At 39.8% G+C, this 19,749-nt stretch overlaps 1 protein-coding gene across 1 annotated transcript; it reads right to left on the bottom strand.

Moving 5' to 3' along the window:
* Nucleotides 1-5,626: 5,626 nt before the first annotated feature.
* sfxn1 (sideroflexin 1) lies at nt 5,627-17,123 on the bottom strand. Its single transcript, XM_084719332.1, has 11 exons — nt 16,971-17,123; nt 13,113-13,282; nt 12,830-13,000; nt 11,804-11,902; nt 11,625-11,700; nt 11,194-11,279; nt 9,532-9,659; nt 9,297-9,346; nt 8,380-8,429; nt 7,181-7,228; nt 5,627-6,995 (listed from the first exon to the last, which is right to left on the bottom strand). Exons 2-11 carry the CDS (start codon nt 13,274-13,276, stop codon nt 6,899-6,901), a joined length of 969 nt encoding a protein of 322 aa, XP_084575458.1. The 5' UTR covers nt 13,277-13,282; nt 16,971-17,123; the 3' UTR covers nt 5,627-6,898.
* Between the last annotated feature and the right edge of the window lie 2,626 nt (nt 17,124-19,749).

Below are 19,749 nucleotides of genomic sequence, written 5' to 3'. Positions count from 1 at the left end.
TTTTTAAATTGTAATTTTCATTTGTCGTTGTTTTAGGCCAAAGTGATTCTTACTTCCTCCAATTGTAAAAATATGTAGCCTGCAGGGCTTTACAATAAGGATAAACAACTTGCCCAGGGCAAGCAAGGGCAAGTAAATCTGGCAACTCACTTGCTGGGCAAGTGGTAAAAAAAGAAAAAAACAAACAAACTATAGATTAATCTTTAAAGTAATATTTCATGCAAAAATAGCAGAAGATGTTGTTGTCAGCCTCTGAAATATGTAGATATCTCTGTTAATTTTAATATTAAACTGAATATCTGGGTTTTAGAAACAAGTCATTTAAAGACCTCACCTTGGACTTTGAAAAACTGGGACGGACATTTTCCAGTCTTTTCTTACATATTATAGACGTTGGATGTTGAATCCTTAGGTTAAATGTGACAGTTAACTTTTGTCTTTGTCATTTGACAGCTAATAAATAAAGCAGTTTGTACAGGGGCAAGTAAAAAACTGACTTCAAACAAGTAGATTTCTGACCCACTTGCCTGATCAGACAAATTAAAAAAAAAAAAAAGTAATATTGGACCCTGGCCTATACACCAAATTAAATTAATTAATTAAAATGAGTTAAAGTATCAGTGTGAAATAGAGAATTTAATAGTTGTAACTTTTGGCCAAATATGGCTGTTTGGATTGTAAAGGTTGCTGACCCCTGTCCTTTATGCTTGGACAGGGACGGAGAGACACAGCTAGATCCCACTAAATCCTACACTCTGGTCCTTTAAGTTAAGGTCTAAACACTCAGTCAATCAAAGAAGTCTTTTAACTTGTTGCAAACAGATTTTTGTGTAGGATGCTAATGGAGTGAGTTGTAATCGGCAGTGTTACATAAGTGCCAATTGAAATGCCACCTTGGCAAAGTCTACCACATTCCAAAGATAGCACTGCACACAGGTTACCTTGGACTTCATGTGCACGGAGTGTGAACAGAGATAAGGTCAACGACTCAAACCAGAGACTTGAAGAAAGGTTGACTGTGAATGGTGACACCAACTACAGAAGATCCTGTCATTAGATCTCTCTAGTTGTGTCGAGCCTCCGCATCTTTGGTTAATGGTACAAGATGTCTGTGAGTGAATGTGAACATTATTCGCTGTTAAATATAAACACAAGCTGTTACATGGACGACATAATTTTGTTATCCAGAGAAGGAATTCTGCTGTGATGCAGTTGGTTGTGAAAAGGCCAAATTGTAGAGGCATTTGTGTTCTCGGTGTCGTCACACTAAGCAAGATGTTGTTACTGTTTTTGAGAATTTCATTCAGTGATGCAACTTTACTTTCATGTGATTTATAATATTGCACTTGATCTAAGAAACATCTTTCAGCTAAAAGCAGGAAGCAGGAAACACAGCAGACTGAACGCAGCTATGTCCCAGCAGTTCTGTTCAAACTGATGAATTAAGTAGATTGTTTCATAAAGATCACATTGTGTGACTTGTACCAATTACATCTTGCAATCACAGACATCTACTGTTAAAGGGACTGTGAGAGAGATCATGTGAATGTTTTTCCTTTCGCCTGTAGTGTTATTTGTCTGACTAGATCATTTTGGTGTGTGTTTTGGAGATATAGGCCACAGAAATGTCTGTCATAACTAGAATATAATGCAACTAGACGACACTCAGCTTGTAGTCCTTAAAGTGACAAAAAATACGTTTGAAAAATTCAACACCAATGTGTCTTACCAGAAGCCATGACCCAGTTATTCAAGATTATTCACAGACCAGCAGTGTCATGAAGGAACTACTTTTTTCTAGTAGAAACTTAATTTGTTTCCAGGAGAAAGAAAGAACATCTCTACGGCCAGTGTCTCCAAAACTCAGCAACTCACACCAAAACAGTTTAGATGGATGAACAGTACCACAGGCCAGAGTTAAAATATGATTTTTTGATTTTGGGATGAACTTTCCCTTTAAACTGTCTATGCTTTATTTTTCCTCCTGCAAAATGATTGCAAAGATTTTTTGCATTGCTCTCTGCTTTTTCATGTCAGGAGAAAATCAGCTAGTTCTGGCTCTGGTTTGAAGCTCTCTGGTATTTCTTTTCTGATGATGTAAAGAGCCATCAGTTTGTCCTGCCATTTTCCCATGATGCATTATGTTCTGTAGCAGCCACAGCTTGCTGAGTGCTCTTATGCCAACCTGTTGTTTTTGTGCATTGCTTTGTAAAGACGTCCATAGGGCTTTAGATCTGTGTGCAGGTAAAAGAAGCAAGTCCATGTTTGCAGTCTTTCATAGTTCTCCTGAACATAATGTGCCTTGGAATTAAATGCCTTTGTAACGTTGCTTGACTGTTGTGTCCATTTCAAACCAGAAGATGGAGCCATGGAGCCATCTGCTGCACAGAAACACGATCAAACAGCACCAGGTGCAAGATTTCATCAACTTTATTTCACCCAGTAAACATCACATCACCCCAGTGTACTGCAAAACAATCAAATACTATTTTTTGTCATAATATTCCTTTTTAAAAATATTCATTGTAATTAATGCAAACTGTAATGACTTATTCCTCTTGAATGGATTTGTATCGCTTTGGCTATAGTGACATTTCATATGATTTGGTAGATTGAAGCATGTGAACATGTAATTCATTAGGGAGTTAATTTATAATTTTTGTTAGTTTTCATTAGATACAGTAAGAGGTTAAAGGGAAAAATAATAATCAGAAATAATGTCCACATAAGGGCAAGGTTAGTATTTCTTGTCTGTTCTTAATCCCTCACTGATCAAGGATGCACAGAGAAGCATTAGGTTCCGGAAACTGAAGAGAATGAACAACTTCTAAAAATGTGCAGCATTTCAGATATGTTACAACATTGTGCTTTTCTGGACTAACACACCGCAAACAGCTGTAATTGGAAAATGCTACATTCAGTTTAACCTTGAACACTAGAATAACAAACTTCACTTCAAACCAGCTAGGGAACAGCTCCGACTCCAACAAATCTGTCTGGAAACACTGACGATCTAAAATAAAGTTACTTATACAGCAATATATGCAAGTAGATTTACAGTATATTAAACATTGAACACCTTACAGAAATTACACATCATGATGAGCAAAAAAGATGCAATGAAATCAAATCAATGTTCACAAGCATTTAAGTTTGAAATGTAAACATTCCCATTAATTGGACCAAATGATTTAAACACACACTGAAAATCTTTTCTAAAATCATTTTTTTTAAGTTGACGTTGGTCAAAGATTTGCTACTGCTTGTAATATTTGTGGCTTCAAGTCCGTCTTTTTTCACTCTTGTCCCTTATCTTTGTTTTTTTTTTTTTTTCTTAGAAATGGCCATTGATAAGTCTGGCATGTCACTGTACAGTCTCTCTGATGTGATACTGGCCTGAGGCAGTATTACAGAAACTTCTTAACTTGCAGATTACTATCTTAACTGTTTGGTAACTTTCGTTTAATTGGGGTTATGACCTGATTTAGGAAAAAAAACATCACAGATGAGCAGCTTATAAGTCAACAGTCTTATCCTTACTTGAAGACCTCCTCCAGTGGAAAATCCTGTCTTTTTTAACCTTTTAACATCTCCATGTAGTGTTTTTCATATGTTTCAAGACATATCAAATGGATTAGTTAAGGCTGGGTATGTGACATCATACACCTAAGGAACGGAGGGTGGCGCTATACATGCTGTATCATCAGTGGCGATTGCCAGCCCACAGGAGAGGCCAGATGTAACTTGTTACTGTGATTAGCAAGAAAAACAGGAAAAGCCAAGTGCAGCTACTCAGGGGATGGGCTGGGGGTCGGGGGTGTGTGGAGAGGGCGGGAACTATTTGCATATGAATATTTGAATGCTAAATGAAGACAAGGTGCAGAGCCATGTGTAAGACCTTTTAACAAGGTATTTGAACTTATTTGGCAAAAAACTAATCAGACATAATTACTTCTTGCAGAGTATTTTATATTGTTTAAAACGTGACTGAGGTGGACTTTAAGATAGGAAGAGTGTGTTACAGAAGCATCCTAACATCCAAAAATCTTTAGGATAACAGTTAAGCTGTCCTAACTTTCACTTTTCTGCCTGTAGTAGTACCAAACTTACTAACTAGCTAAAGATACTGTTTCCTAACAGTAGCAAACAGCAGTGTAAGCAAACAGAAGCTAATGGTAATGTAAGCTAACAGTAATTTAGGTAGAGTTAGCTGCTCTTTTATTGCTTTAACATAATGGACAGCAGATAGGGCTGGGACTGTACATGCTATCTTACCCCAATCTCTTTCTTTTATTTCCCAAGTTAGCATTGTTCAGTGTTGCCAGATGCAAAATACACCACTATCGTACTGCAACTTTAAAATTATCGTATTTTAACAAAAATATTGTACATACAGAAACACACAGTGGTGTGACTGATTGCTCTCAAACAAGGTTTTATTGCAGGTTTATGGATATGTCAAAATTACTGTACACTGGGTACATTTTTTTGGAATTACCGACCATATATCACACAGGTATTAAAATTATGGTACAAATACAATAATTATGAAACATCTGGCAACACTGGCATTGTTGTAAATTTCCCCCTAATTTTACCTAAGCCTCTAACTTATCTGTCTTGAATTTAAGTGCCCGTTGTTGTGTTTGCCATGTTTTTTTTTGTATGTTTCAATTTGTTTGAGCATGTGTCAACAAAAAACAAAACAAAACAGGCTTTACAAAGTTGTTAAACTCAGTGAGATGTGAAAAATAGTTTTGGTTGCTAGGTAACAGAGATAAAAGTTGATAAATCATGTTGGATTTGGTATTTAAGATTTCCTAACCTGAGATAAGATAGGCAGGATTCATATCCTGTTACTTAGGATTTGCTTTTCTAATAGCAAATTGAGCAAAATCCTATTTTAGACTCGTCCTATCTTAAGACCTGAGCTAGGAAGTTTCTGTAATATGGCATTCAACTTCACAGTAAAATAAAGTCGCTGTAAATGTGGCTGACAAATGCGATCAACTTAATACACCAGGTGAACAAGATGGCAGCTTTTTGCATGAACACCATCTGCTGTCAGACCCAGACAACAGTTTACACCGACTGTATACAAACATACCAGACAGGCATCATCGTGTGAATACTGACAACTGCGGGACAGGAGCAGGACAAAAGTTACAACATCAGACTCCTCCTGCTGTATCAGCTCAGGAAGGAGCTCTGTGACAGTGTGTGTGCTGATGCAACCGAGTGTAACAACTCAGATGTGTGTATTTCTCACTTTAACAGCAAAATAGAACGAATACGAAGCAGTGGCTTGTTAATGAGCCAAGATTTTAACTGAGAACTGTCCTCAAACCCACAAGGTTGAGGACAAAGTGACACTCCAGTGAAGTGAGATATGTTAGTTAAAGGGGTAGTTTGTATTTTTTGAAGTGGGGTCGCATGAGGCACTTATCAATAGTTGGTGTATTTGTATTGTATTTGTATTTGTAAGTCCACAACAGTACAGTGATTAGCTTCTGTGCTGGTACTCCTGCTGCTTCTCCAAACTGAGGGCATGCCAACCCACATCTACTGTAGGTAATCCACTGGACTATGAATAAGTAACTCATACAACCCCTCTTCAAAAAAAATCTGAATGATCCCTTTAATGAGTCTACAGAGCAGGTTAATAATGGCAAAAGTCATATTTAAAACACATATTGCTCAGATGAATCCTTCTGACCATCGTCCTTGCCTTGAAAAATACTATCTTGAGAATGTTTTTGGCATTTTTTCCCAATATGGACATCTATATCTAACATAGACTCCAAATGTGTATATATAAATGTACTATGATACCTCATAAACAGTGTGATAAATCTGAAACGTGTCACTTTGTGCGGTAATAATTGAACCTCTTAGATTGCTGCATTAAAGTACAGAGGATAGATGCCATATAATTCTGTGTAAGGCATGAATGACTTGTTGAATTTTGGTGGTTATCACAAAATCCTGGATTAAGTCCTGGAGATTAGGGATTAAGTGAGTGAGAACCAGTGTGAAGTTATCATTAATAACACTACCTCACCACCGCTCAGCTCCCCTGAGTGTAGCCTCGGTGTGACTTATTGTACATTACGAGTTAAATCCCATGATGCTTGTAATGCGGAGTGGTTTGTTCATGCATGTTTGGCAAGCAGAATAAATAGTATGATAAACACTGATTGTTAAGACATTGAATAGCACCGTGTTGGCCCGTCAATGGTTGCCGCCATCATAGCATCACATTTTATAGGGTGGATCCCTGGAGAACTGTGTTCAGATTAATGATCAGATGTCAGCAGGCCTCACTGAATGTCACTCATTTGGCAAAAAGAACTGAATTAAAGTGAGTTTAAGAGTAGGAGGCTGTCATCATTGTTGAGGTCTAAAAAGATGTGACTACAGATTTGGCAAACTGCAGAGGTCAATGTAAAAATCTGATTATAATCAATTATAATGCAGAGAAGAAATCAGATGACTGCCAACCTCACAGGTAGGAGAGTATGAAAATGGTTTTGGCGGCGACGTACAGTCGACAAGTCACCAACTTAAAAAAAAATACTGCACAGAAAAAAAGTTCACTTAAAATAACCTTACACGGGCCACTATACAGTATCAGTCATGATAAACTTTTCATCCGGCCCCGTCGGTGAAAATCTTCTCTAGCAGTTTACGATAAAATCAACAATCACATTGACAAAAGCAAACATCTCGTTACAAAGAGACCGACTGAGAGGGGGAGTCCTCACAGATCCGTCTCGAATGGTGGAAATGAGGAGACACAAACTTAACTTTGGCACACTGAATGAGGAGGGCTGGCAGAGAGGCGAGGACTGAGCCTGCAGCTGTGTTATGGCAGTGTTTGGATGAGGGGGCTGCACGCTCATAGCCCTTTGTTGAAGTAGACCCTCTCCACTCCCGGGTGGTTGGCCCGGATTTTCTCCTGCAGCTCTGGCTCCAAGCGGCTGACAGACATAGAGCTAAATCAGAGGGAGGAGACACGAAGGGGTTAACGGGTCGAACACATAACACTGTAGGCGTATTATGCAACTTTTCAGGCAGAAGAGAATTGTGCAAACTCTGCGTTTATTCCACCAGGACAAGACTGTGGCTGCGACAGACCGGTTGCTGCTATCTCAGTGTCAGGTTTGACTGTTTCACTTACCTCTTCTGAGGGAACAACGCGCAGCACAGCGGTGTGGCAAACACCAGGCTGAAAAACAAGATGCAGATCTATGAAACATACAGGCGTACAGTCCAGACATCTGTCTAAATAAATACTGAGCATACAAGAATGAGGGTACATTCAACTGTGTGGCCGGAGTAGTCTGGTTGTTTTATGTGTATGTGCTTTAAAATTGGGGTTGTGAATGTCCAAATACACAGTTATACAAGTTATTTATTATTATTGTTGTTTCACCAACAAGACTTAGTCCTGACTTTTTTTTTTTTGTTAAAGATTATTTTTTAGGCTTTTGCCTTTATTTGGATAGGGGCAGCTGAAGAAATGACAGGAAAGGGAGTAGAGAGAGGGGGAATGACATGCAGCAAACAGGCCACAGGCAGGAATCGAACCAGCGACCGCCGCAGAGGACCAACAGCCTCAGTACATGGGATGAACACTCTACCAGCTGAGCTATGGGAGCACCCCCTTAGTCCTGATTTTAAGCTAAGTCAGTTTTAACTTGGCATTCTTAGCCCAACCCAGTAGTTACAATGGTTGCATCATCTAGGCTTAAGCCCTCTTTTTGCTAAGACTCTAATCGCATTGATATTGAAATTGCACTAAAAATCTAAACCGTGCCTTAAACAGTCCTGCACATTTAAAGCACCCAGAGAAAAGGGAAAACTACCTTCATATGAAAAGTATGGAAAAAAATGTCTCATGGTGTGTATGAGTGTAAGCCCACCTCTGCAACAAGTCTGCACTTTTGTGTATGTGTGTGTGTGTGTGTGTGCTAGTTGGCAGGATGTGCTGCTCAAATCACTAAAGGAATGTTACACATGATTTTAATTGGCCATTCTGAGGTCAAGGGGGTTAAACTGGAGCCAGGAAACATCAGCGAAAGGATATGTGGTTAGTTTGGAACAGAGTCTGTGGTATGTTTCTTTAAATTACTGGAAATGTAAACCTCTGCCTGCGGACTACAACTACTACTGTGCTCTTAATATAACACAAAACCTGGCACCACATTACAGTGAGATAGGCTTGATATTCTTCACTACAACTTAAACAGCAACCTTTAAAGTGACATACCTCTTGGGATAAATGAAATGTCATATGCTTGTACTAAGAAATTAGGTTAAAATTAAAAAGGAATTTCACATAGCTGCTTATCAGGTGGACCATCTGTGACGACTCACCAGAATCCCACCAAGCTGACTTGAATAGGTGCACTCATCCATGGGAACTTCTGAAAAGACCAGGCAGAAAAAAAACGAATGAGGGGCACAAAAGCAGTGGTGAATTCCCATACTAGAGTGGCCTCATGTCCTTGGTGCTTTTCATGCGTCATGATGTGTGATTACTAAAAGAAAATCGAGCAGCAGACGCAGTGTGGAACATGAGGTTCCCATCATCTAACTTAAACCTTCGTGGTATTTTAAATCTGTGATGATGAAGTTGAAGTTGATGAGGTCACAGTAACAAATGCAGCCCTCTGCACTGCAGTTTGTGTCTTAAATGTTCAGATTATTTCAAGTGGGGCAATTTAATGATGTGCCACCAATATAAACAAAATATCACTCTCTCTCACTCAACCAAACTCCAAAGGCAAAATCAGTAATTTTACCTCACAGAACACAGCAGCTGCTGGTCTACTGTTGCCTGATTAGTTAGTTAGTTTGTGTTATTGTGTGACTTAAGTGAATCCGAAGTAGCATTTTAAAACACCCAAGTCACACAATAACACAGACAAAGTAGCCAATCGAGGCAGCAGCGGACCTGGAACTACCATGTTCTGAGAGGTAAAATGACTGATTTCGCCTATAGAGTTTGGTTGGTTGGTTTGGAGAGGGCAATATTTGGCTTACATAACAGTGGTTTCCCATCAGAAAAGGATGTCTGACTGTATGATTTTTTTTTTTTTTTTCCAGATGGGCCTTTTCTAAGTGGCTAAAGTGACCCTGTCCACAGCATGCTGGTTCTCCTCTTTGTTTCTCCTAACTGTTGATGGCCATCTATTGCAGGTATACTGATTATCAATAAGTACCTCATACAACCCCAGTTCAAATAATCCAAACTATCCTTTACAAGTCAACAATATCAGAAATATGCCTACCTTCAGAAAGGCCTTCTTCTCCAAATGGTTCATTAAAAATGGGGGGATAGCTGAAAAGACACATAAAATTTCACTGCACAACTAATTTTCAAGTAAAATATAGCAAAGTTGGTGGTTCTAAACTTATACTTTTTGTCTTCCTTTTAATTAAATGAAGCCGGCCGCTGCCAGAGGGGAGTTCACAAACCTCACAGCAGGTGTTTGATTGGACTGATAATACAAAAAAGAGTCATACCCATTCCTGGAGAAGCCATGAGGATTCTGGACACCACAACCTGAGAGATCGCCTGCTGTGCAGCTTTCGTCGACTCTCCTAACCTGTTGTCATTCTCATCTGTTACAGGAATGCCGTGTTGAAGTTCTCTGAAAACACAGAGGCCAAGCAAATTAAATCACAGGATTCCAATGGATCTTTTTTTACATCTACTGAAAGGAACGGCCTTAAAAATCTTTGTTTCCAGTAACATTTGCACCATCAGTGACCTGTCTTCCCATGGTCAAAGTAAATGTATATTGTTGACATGCTTAAATACTTTGCTGTACTTTCGCAGCAGAGAGAAAGTGCTCAGGAGGATAAGTGCCAGAAAAGGAGTGTGGGAATATATATATATATATATATATATCAATCTGTGGTTTACAGTGAAGACTGAAATCTCTGTTAATGGTGACAAACCTCCTCTATGTATTTTAATTGTGCTGCTGTTCATGCACTGTCTCTTTCTATGGAAGGCCATTATTTTGAAATAGTATAAAAAAAAACATTGTAAAAACATTTTTTAATGCCCTGGCATCTGGCCTTTGAGCCCTCCAAAAAATGACAACATGAGAGAACATGACCTCTAAAGTGATGATCAGGCCTGCACACTGTGTACATTGTTGAGTTGACTTTAATAATCACTTTAATATCATAATGTGTAGCCATGGTAATGCAGGGTAGCTGGCAAGCAAGTAGCAAGAAATCAAGCTTGTCCTAATGAAAAATGTTTTAGCTAAAATTATTGACACATTTGTAATTTTACAGTCCCTCCAGGACTTCAAATGCTTTTTGAGGGATTATTGCAGCCTAAAAGGCCTAATTTCAAATCAGCTTTTCTAAAAAATTGTGATACATATTGTGATGTTTCAGGCATTTTTTGCAATGAATAAAAGAAAAAGAAGTTGCAATTTTGCAAATTTTGTAAAATTTATTAAAAATCAAGGCAACTTGTTCTGGGGAGAGCAAAACCACACTCTGTTCTGAGTAAGGCTCAAATATTGTTACAAAATATGTTTTACCTGTAGATGAATTTATTTCACAAGGAGGCTTTTTGGAGTTCAAACTTTGTCAAAACAGCGAGCATACAATTATTTTAAAAAGTGTGCCGGGCTTTGATAAATGCCAATAACAATAAGAAATCTTGTGTTCTTTTCAGTACCTGCGACTAAATAAAAAAAATGGAAATATGGAAAAAAAAAAATAATAATAAAACATTGAGACAAATATGTATGATGTTTGCATGGAGGACAGCTACGATTGGTAGAACTCGCAGTATGGTACAATAATTGGTCAAATTCGTGGAAAGTTGCAACATTTGGACAAAATTGAAAGGTCATCAAGATTCACAGGGCTGGGTTGAATTTGTGTGAACAATCGCAACATCGCAACTTCCTGGAGGGACTGACTTTCTAACCGACTTGTCAGGTTAAAGCTATTGTAGCTACAGTCAGCTTAATTCATTCAAAGTCAAAACATGACTTTAATGTTGCAAGAAAACATTGATAGCTCTGGTAACATATGAAAGGTGTGTGTGTTCATTTAGTTATGAACACTGCATGTGAGTTGGTGGTTGTGCTGGGAGTGTTTTGGGGCCACAAACAAAATCTTACTTAAGGCCAGCCCTGACCTTGTCCTTCTTACCTTTGTCTCATCAGTGGGATGTTGATACAGTTAGCAGCAGCTACAGCAGCAAAGGGAACAAACCGTCCAATCAGGGGTGAGATGTGCTACAGCAGGAGAGAGGAGGCATAAAAAAAACAGGAAGGAAGAAATGAATCATGCTGGTCAGTTGCACTCTGATGGCACAACTAATGTAACCATTCAGACTAGTCTGAGGTTACTGCAGGTTATATTTCAGATGCTGTTACACCATACATCAGGACATATAGCACAAAGTCAGTATAAAAGCTGGCAGGACAACATGCTGATACCGGGGCATGACCCTGTAAATAATACGGCTCTTCTATGACAAAGAGACTATTTGTGCGTGGCTAACGTCACGTCAGCACAGCCATGCGGCTGAGGTCGATACATTAAAATGAGATGTAGAATGGGGTTAGATGAACTGATACCTTTGTTAGTGCATTTAGTCCTAGAGCGGTGGCAACTGCCCCTGTGGTGGCCGACACATAAGCTGTGCCAAGCTGACTGCAAACAAAAGAGTCACCAGTCACAAAACTGTGCACAAAAAAAAAGTTGAATTAAAGGGTTAATATGAGCCTGTGTCTGTGCCAAAAGGTCTGTCTCTTACCTGACCGTGATTGGAGCGTCGCCGCTCCTGTTGGTGTAGTTTACTATTGCATTGAAAGACTGATTGATCCATTGCCAGAATAACACGGCTGGAGTTGTTCTGCAAGATTGCAAACAGCTTAGTCATAAGCACAGCCACTGCAGAGAATACTGAAGTTCTGAATACTGACCGTATTAGAAAAAATTTAAGTGCCTTAAACAAGTGTTTTGCCTTCCAGATGTCCTAAACATTGCATAAGTAACAACACTTAAAAAGGGCAGGATTTTTGTGAAGTAGAGATGTATGAGGTACTTATCCATAGTCAGTGTATCATCTACAGCAGGAGGAAAATCAGCAGGAGCAATGTACTGCTGTGAACAGGGTCAGCAGCAAAACATATTTTACCCACTTAGAAAAAGGTCCCAGATTTAAAAAATCTACATCAGTTTAAGTGCATGCTGTATTTAGAATATTTCTGTGGCTTTACCTCGCCATCAACAGCCTTTTCCAATGGGAAACCCCTAATGTATAAGCTACATATCGCTCGCTCCAAAGTCACCAGATTTCTTCAGTAAAAACAGTTATTTTACCACAGAACATGGAAGTTTCTGGTCTACTGCTGTGTTGATCTGATAGTCTGTTGTGTTACCGATTGACTTTGGTGTACTCGCAACTCCTGTGATCTGTGAGGTAAAATTACTGACGTCGCCAGTGAAGTTTAGTTGAGTGAGAGAGAGAGAGAGTTGGCTTATGTAACAGCAATCTCCAATTGGAAAAAGGTGTCTGATGGCATAGTAAAGCACTGAAAATACTCTAAATATAGTGTACACATTTAAGTAGCTAAAATACATTTTGCTGCTGACTCTGTCCACAGCTGTTCTTTGCTCAGTTTCCTACACTGGTACTCCTCTCTGTTTCCAAACTACTGCCATCTCCTGAAGCTAATACACCGACTGTGAGTTAAGTACCTCATATAATAGAGGAATTAAACCCATAAGCATTAGTCCAACAGTCAAAGTCTGATAACAAAACCTTACAAGTTCTTACTTGTAAAATGTCATCATGCATCCAGTGATCGTCATGTTCATTGGAACCTGCGCTGACATGCGGCCAATCAGGATCATCTTCTCTCCAGTGTCGGGATGGAAAGCTGAGTCAAAAATATATTTGGCTTTCCACAGTTCATCTTCTGTCAGTCCTGGAGAGACTATACCTTGCCTAGGGGACAGTATAGGTAACGTTTAAAGCAAGCTCATAACAGCACTGAATGAATGTTGTGTTACTGGTGAATTGCTGCTGCAACAGCAACAGCAGCTGCCGCCCAGTTTACCTGTACTCAGTGATGACTTTGTGTGCATGAGCTAGTTGTTCGTTGGTAAGGAGGATGTTCCTCGGGTCTGTGACAGTGAAGAAATGTTTAGCCCGTCCTACAAATGTGCTCTGGTCCCACCGGGGCTCCTTGATGTTTATGGAAGTGGATAGCTCTGCTGCCATATTTATCTGGGGAAAGAAAAATGTTACAATAATCAGATCAGGGATTTGTCGGCGTGCAAAAGAATTCAGCAATGCTTTAAGGATTTTCAGTCGTCTTCAACCTGCAGTAAATAAATGGAAGCAGGAATGTCAATCTGAGATAAACATGCTGCATTAAGGCTGTACTGGAGCATAAATATCTGAGTGTAAGTTATCTAGGACAGTGGTTCTCAAATAGGGGTCCAGGGACTCTGAGGGGTCCATGGCAGTCTGCCAGTGGTATGAAGTTTTCAGATTAATTTGACATAAATTATCACAATACAAAAAAATATAAATTATTTTTCTTTTCAAAAGGTTTCGGAGTTCAATGGATATTTTAATTTTTAAATGTGAAATTATGCATAGATCAAATTCTAATTTAACAGTCTATAACTCATAATAAATGTATAAATCCTCCTCCTGCCAGTCAAGCAACATATAGTCACATCTTAACTTAGCTAATGACACTAGCTAATGTTAGTAAAACACTAGCTAACTAGCTAGCAAACGGTTGAGATACTATAAGCAAGGTGAGATATTGCTCATATACTGTTTTATTTAATCTAATTTTAGGAAAACATCATTATAGTATAAAGAACACACGACCATATGTGTAAAATCTGAGTTTAAAAAGTTTTTATGCAGTTAGAACGAGGGATGTCCCGATCCGATCACGTGATCGGAAATCGGGGCCGATCACGTGATTTTTAAATGATCGGAATAGGGTGGAAATTAGCGGATTTAACCTTACAAAACAACAAGCATGGCCATGTAAATTCATCCTGAGGTACAAAGAGATTGTCAAATGGAATGACAATGGCTTAGTTTTAATTTTAATAAGTTCCACAACATCAATATTCATTGTTGCACAGACGGAAACAACACCGTAAACGTCACAATTTACGGGAGGCGGGGAATTCAGACAACATAATAGTAGTGAGCTGGTAGTTAGTAGGCTAACGCAGGGCAAATGTGTCACCTCCAGACAGCGAAAATGTCTGCAGTTTGGAGGTATTTTAAACTGGACAGCAAAGGCAGTGCAACAGCCACTTGTAATGTGTGCAAATTGGGCATTTTGATGGAAATGTGGATGCTTTTTTTCTTCTCCTTATTAATGCATTGCTGAAGTATCGGATCGGGACTCGGCATCGGCAGATACTCAAAATCAAATGACTCGGACTCGGGGGCAAAAAAAATGTGATTGGGACATCCCTAGTTAGAACAGTGATGATAGATGCCAACACTTCTATCTAGAGGTTGGTGGTTTAAACACAACTGAACCACTGCCATGAATCAGGAATGAAGGTTTCTGAGAATCAATACAATGTCACAAAACAGAATATCAAACTTCTTATTCCCCTATAGGCTACATCAAATTATTCCACAGGGCATACATGAGGGGGCCCAGTTATACTTTCTGTCTTGTCAGAGGTCCTTAGCTGAGAAGCAATTGAGAACCTCTGATCTAGAATAACTGTGTTTCATGCCTGCGTTGTTTTGGGCCGATACTGACTGATATTGTTGCAGGATTCCTGGGCCCTGCTCCAGCACTCACCCCCAGAGTTACAGCCTTTCACTTCTTGTTGTCTTGTTGCCCCTGTCTGGACTGCCATGCTGCTTATTCAGTATAATGTTGCTATGGTGATGGCTGACCTGACACAAGGGTTGTGAAGCACTAAATTGCAAAGCCGTATTATGGGCACACACCAACACCCCAAACCGAGGTGGAAAAGCAGCTCTCAGAGAGTAACACAGACCTCTGGGTGTACACTGTGAACAACTGAAAAAATGTCTTATTTTTTAGCAGTTACATACAAATTGTATTTGAGCAAAGTAAGCAAAGTACAATAGGTTATGCAATACTTTGGTTTTATTATCATTTGTTATCACCACCAACAGGGTTCAACAACAGGGTTTTTTTTTCCACTTGCCTGTCGGGATCAATAGATCAATGGTCTTCTTGCCCAAAGTCCATTTTTACTTGATACGGAATAAACTGTTTTATTATAGGTTATCAACAACAACAAATACTAAAGCTAATTGTCATGTTTAATCCAGGGCTAGATATTCTATACAACATCAGATAATAGTGAAAAACATCCATCCCAGTTTCTCAATCCATGGTGATGTCTTTGAATGTCTCCTGTTTGTCAGTCCAAAATCCAAAGATATTTAGTTTTGTTTGATAATAAACAGAGAAGCATGGGAAATTTCAGTCTTTGAGAGGCTGAAACAGCATTTTCTGACATTTTGTCCTTATTGTTGAGCTGTGTACCACTAGTGGGTATTTCATTCAAACTTTATTAGGGCTGCAACAATTGTGTTCATTATCAGGTAATCTGTTGATCCATTTCTTGAGTAACTGACTTGTTCTTTGGTCCATAGATGTCATAAAACAGCAAAAAGTGTTGCGAAATCAGCAAATATTCACATTTGAGAAGCTATGATCAGAGACTTTTGGCATTTCTTTTCATTAAAAAACGACTCATTAATTGACAATCAAAATAGCTGATTAATTTAACAGTTAACTAATCAATTGATTGTGCAGCTCTCAACTTTTGCATTTATGATTTCATTCACAATCTAAAACCAGATGAGACTGGCCTGCACTGACTCAATAGACCCTGCACTATCAAAAACATCCGCTTTGTGGATGTGCATGCAGCATGCTCAGTCCTCCCTGTGTGTGGCTCCATGTAACCCAGTCTGATCTGGTTTTTAACCATTTGTTCCACGCTCTGCATGAACTACTGGGAGACAAAGTGCAGCAAAGATCTGCAGCTGCAGCATGCATGATGAAACTCCACCTGAAATTGCACCAAAGATGGCTGCTGGATTGACAAGAAAACAAGAAAAAGTCTGTTGTTTGCAGGCGTGCAGGGGGCGTGCTGTCTCTTTAAATTGAATTAAACTCCATGGGGCTCTCACGAGATGACAACAAAACACCCCCTTCTCTGAGCTTATCCAATAAAACAGTAAGTCATTGCAAGACTTGGTTTGAACTGTGGCTGCAGGGCACATCTAGCTGTCCAACCCGTGTGAATGCCATTAATTTAATGCTAAATGAAGGTGGTATCAGAGGACTGAACTTTGGACTGACACGGCCTTTGATCCCCTGCTTCTGCCCTCACTCTCAACCAATCAAAGGCGGCCTGCATGGCTACACATTAACCTGCAATTCACAACATCTAATCAAATAGTTCACGCAGCATCCCACCGCGCACATTTTCACCTTCATTTCTCGTGCATGTGACATCTATTACACTAGAAAAGGCTGCTTTCAGTCAACGGTCGCAGGGTAAACACGCTCTGTGACTGACTGGATACGGTGAATTGTCCAACCCGACGTAGACCAGTCAAATCTGGACTGCAACTGGAGGTCTTTCTGCATCCGGACGAAGCGATTAATAAGCCTTTACCAAACACCGCGAACACCAGGTGTCATTTTAAAACAGCTAATTAGGCTCGACATCTGTCCGGCCCGATAATTGTCCAGCTGTGCGCCCCAGATTCAACTAGTATCAGCCTGCCACATCCACACATCCAGCAGCAGCCAAACGCTCCCCCAGTCTAATGACAGTTTCCCCCGACCTCAGACACAAAGTGCCCGCTGCCGTTTCCTCGCGTCGACGTCTCGGTGGATCCGTTTTAAAAACACAGACGGGTTACTACTTACTGCACTGTGGGCTCCGGCGGTCCGCGAGAGGTGTCCCTGAAAGGCTGCGGCCAGCTAATTTTACATGCAGCAGCAGCAGCAGCAGCAGCGTCAGCACCGACACACAGCACAGAGAGACACATCCCCCAGTGTCAGACACCTCACCCACAAAATAAAAGCCCTGCCTCAAACCTGCAATCCACGCTGACAAACACCGGAAGAAAAAAAAAATCTGATACTGCATTTTGTTTTCCCACTTTTCTATAAATCAGAAAAATCTTAGAGGTGACAAAATAAGTTTCATTTCACGTCCTCTTTTCGATGGGGCTTTTATTCTGAGGAGTGAGCAGCGCTGTACTTCCGGTTATGCTCTGACACTTTCGCCACATGGATTTCACAGGCAGTAAATCATTAATAATAATAATGACTGGTAAAACTTTAGATTTGCTCAACAGCTTGACACCAGTGATAGACAAGTGAACACAATAAGTGAAACAAAAAAAAGGTGAAACTGTGAAAGTGAAACAAACAACAACATTATTTGGTTAATACAAAATGATAAAGAAGTAAGCCAAATTATGTCCCCTATGGCTTAGTAGAAATCAAGTGGTCGTGTTTCAAAATCAGAATCTATCAATCTTATCGACCTGATACAGCCAGAGACAGTCACACCCAGGGGTGGACTGGCCATCTGGCATACCAGGCACTGTCCCGGTGGGCCGGTATCGAGTTGGGGCTGGTGAACAGGGTTTTTTTTCCCACATAATTGGCCGGACCTGTTGACTGGCCATTCGGCACAGCCCATTGACACATCCCATTGGTTAACTGTCAGTCAGGGCCTGTCAATCACTCAGTTGCTGGATGGGCTGGGCTGACATAGTCACGGCGAGTGAGCCAGGTTAGGTGAGGAGACGTCATAGAAAAACAGCCACCGAAAAATCGCCCGGTTGACGCTGAAAAGCAACGAGGCCTCCAAATGCACCAAAACAACTGCGTTATTTGGTCCAGTAGCAGCAGCAGCAGCATCCAATAGCGGAGGACAGACCCCACAGACCAGACCTGATCCTGGCACTACCCTCCCGGCTTCAGGCTACTTACTCCAGCGTCATCACCAGCAGGAGCAAGAGTACCCGGTGACACAACAGGTGATGGAGAGTGAGCCTGTGGAGGCCGGGGTCAGTAATAAAAACCAACATGACAGATCTGTAACAACAACCAATTGAGTGTATTGCAGTTAGCAGCACTTCTAGCGAAGTTAGCTGAGAGAGAGCTACATTTTAAAGGTCAAAAACAAAAACACTGTTTTTGCACGCAGACACATTACACACGTGTAACTTTACATAGGCCTATAAATGTAATAGACAAACATGTCTATTGCTGTGCCAGGTCATGTGCAGTTTGGCAGTCACTGAGTTATGCTAACCACATATCTCTTTTGCATACTGATGCTGTCAGTCTCAAATATTTTATTATAGCTATATTTATTAATTCATCATTTTATATGTAGATATACACTCGCTGGCCACTGTATTAGTTACACCTGTGCAATCTAATGCAATCAAATACAACTTCTATGCCATAATTTCTATTTTTTACAAAGCTTATACATTTTCAGTTTTTGTTGACATGAGTGTGATCATTCTGCCTAATGTGTTTTATTGAGGTCATAGTGGATGGTGGTGCTATACAGCAGACAACCCAGCAGAGCATACACATACAGATAGTATCTTCAAATGCCTTTATCAGAGTCCCTGCCTATTTCTTTTCCATCCTCTCTTCTGTCTCACCGGGTTGTCTTGAGCTGTTAAGTTCCTTTGTCAGTTTCCCTTTTGGGAAAATGAGCCTTTTTGAGTTGGTGAGTATAAAAAACAATTGCACAATAGGTGTCATTACAGCACCAAAAGCAGAGCATATATATGCAGATATTGTATTTGCTCTACTGGATTGCAATTTTTTTTCCAACTTGTCAATAAGTTTGTTTAGGTCTCTGAAGATGTCTTTGAATTTTTGTTCAGAAAATCCGGCCTTTCCGTCACTTTTTGTCCTTGCGTTCAAAAATCAGTGCTTGATTCAGTCAACCAATAATGTTGTGGGCTGGTCTGGGCCAAAAATGCCAGGGCTGATTTTTTGCCCCAGTCCACCCCTGCCATACTGTATCTAGAGTTTCACATATTTTATCCAAATAATTCACATTAAAACAGGGTGGCCTGTAACAACAACCAACTAAAGTAGATTTACAGCGTGGAGGGTGAATCTGTAGCCAAATGAACTCATAATATCTTTCCTTAGCACAGCTGATATGTGGCTCTCTGGCATATTTTGTTTGCATTGTCATGTGACAGATGAGTGAAGGCAAGAGCTGCATGTGGTGGTCTTCCTTCATCCTTCTCCCTTAATATTCCCCTTTATTTGAAGGCAAGCAGCCACTTTGTGGAAACTAATGGGGATCTGAATAAAGAATAAAGAATAAAATTCATGAAATTGATTTCAGATCATTCTCCACTATCTTAACATATATCACATTATCCCAACAGAAAATAAATGGATTGACAGAATATAGAGATTGAACAGAGCGCACTAACTAGACACAGAGTATATAAGTTAATACATAATTTTATCGCTGTAAATGTAGATGAAGGGAAAAGGGGCACACCAACTCCAGAAATAATCTGTGATGCTTTTAAGGCATATATTCAAGGAATGATAATCTCCTGCTTAGCAAAAAAAAGGAAAAGAAAAAGAAAAAAGTGTTAGAAATGTCTCATAAAAAACTTGGTTAGAAGATAAATTGTATGATTTG

The sequence above is a fragment of the Lutjanus erythropterus genome, chromosome 5 (assembly GCF_056507025.1).
Source record: "Lutjanus erythropterus isolate fLutEry1 chromosome 5, fLutEry1.hap2, whole genome shotgun sequence".
In the NCBI taxonomy this organism is placed as follows: Eukaryota; Metazoa; Chordata; class Actinopteri; order Lutjaniformes; family Lutjanidae; genus Lutjanus; species Lutjanus erythropterus.
This window is presented reverse-complemented; position numbering and strand designations above follow the sequence as displayed.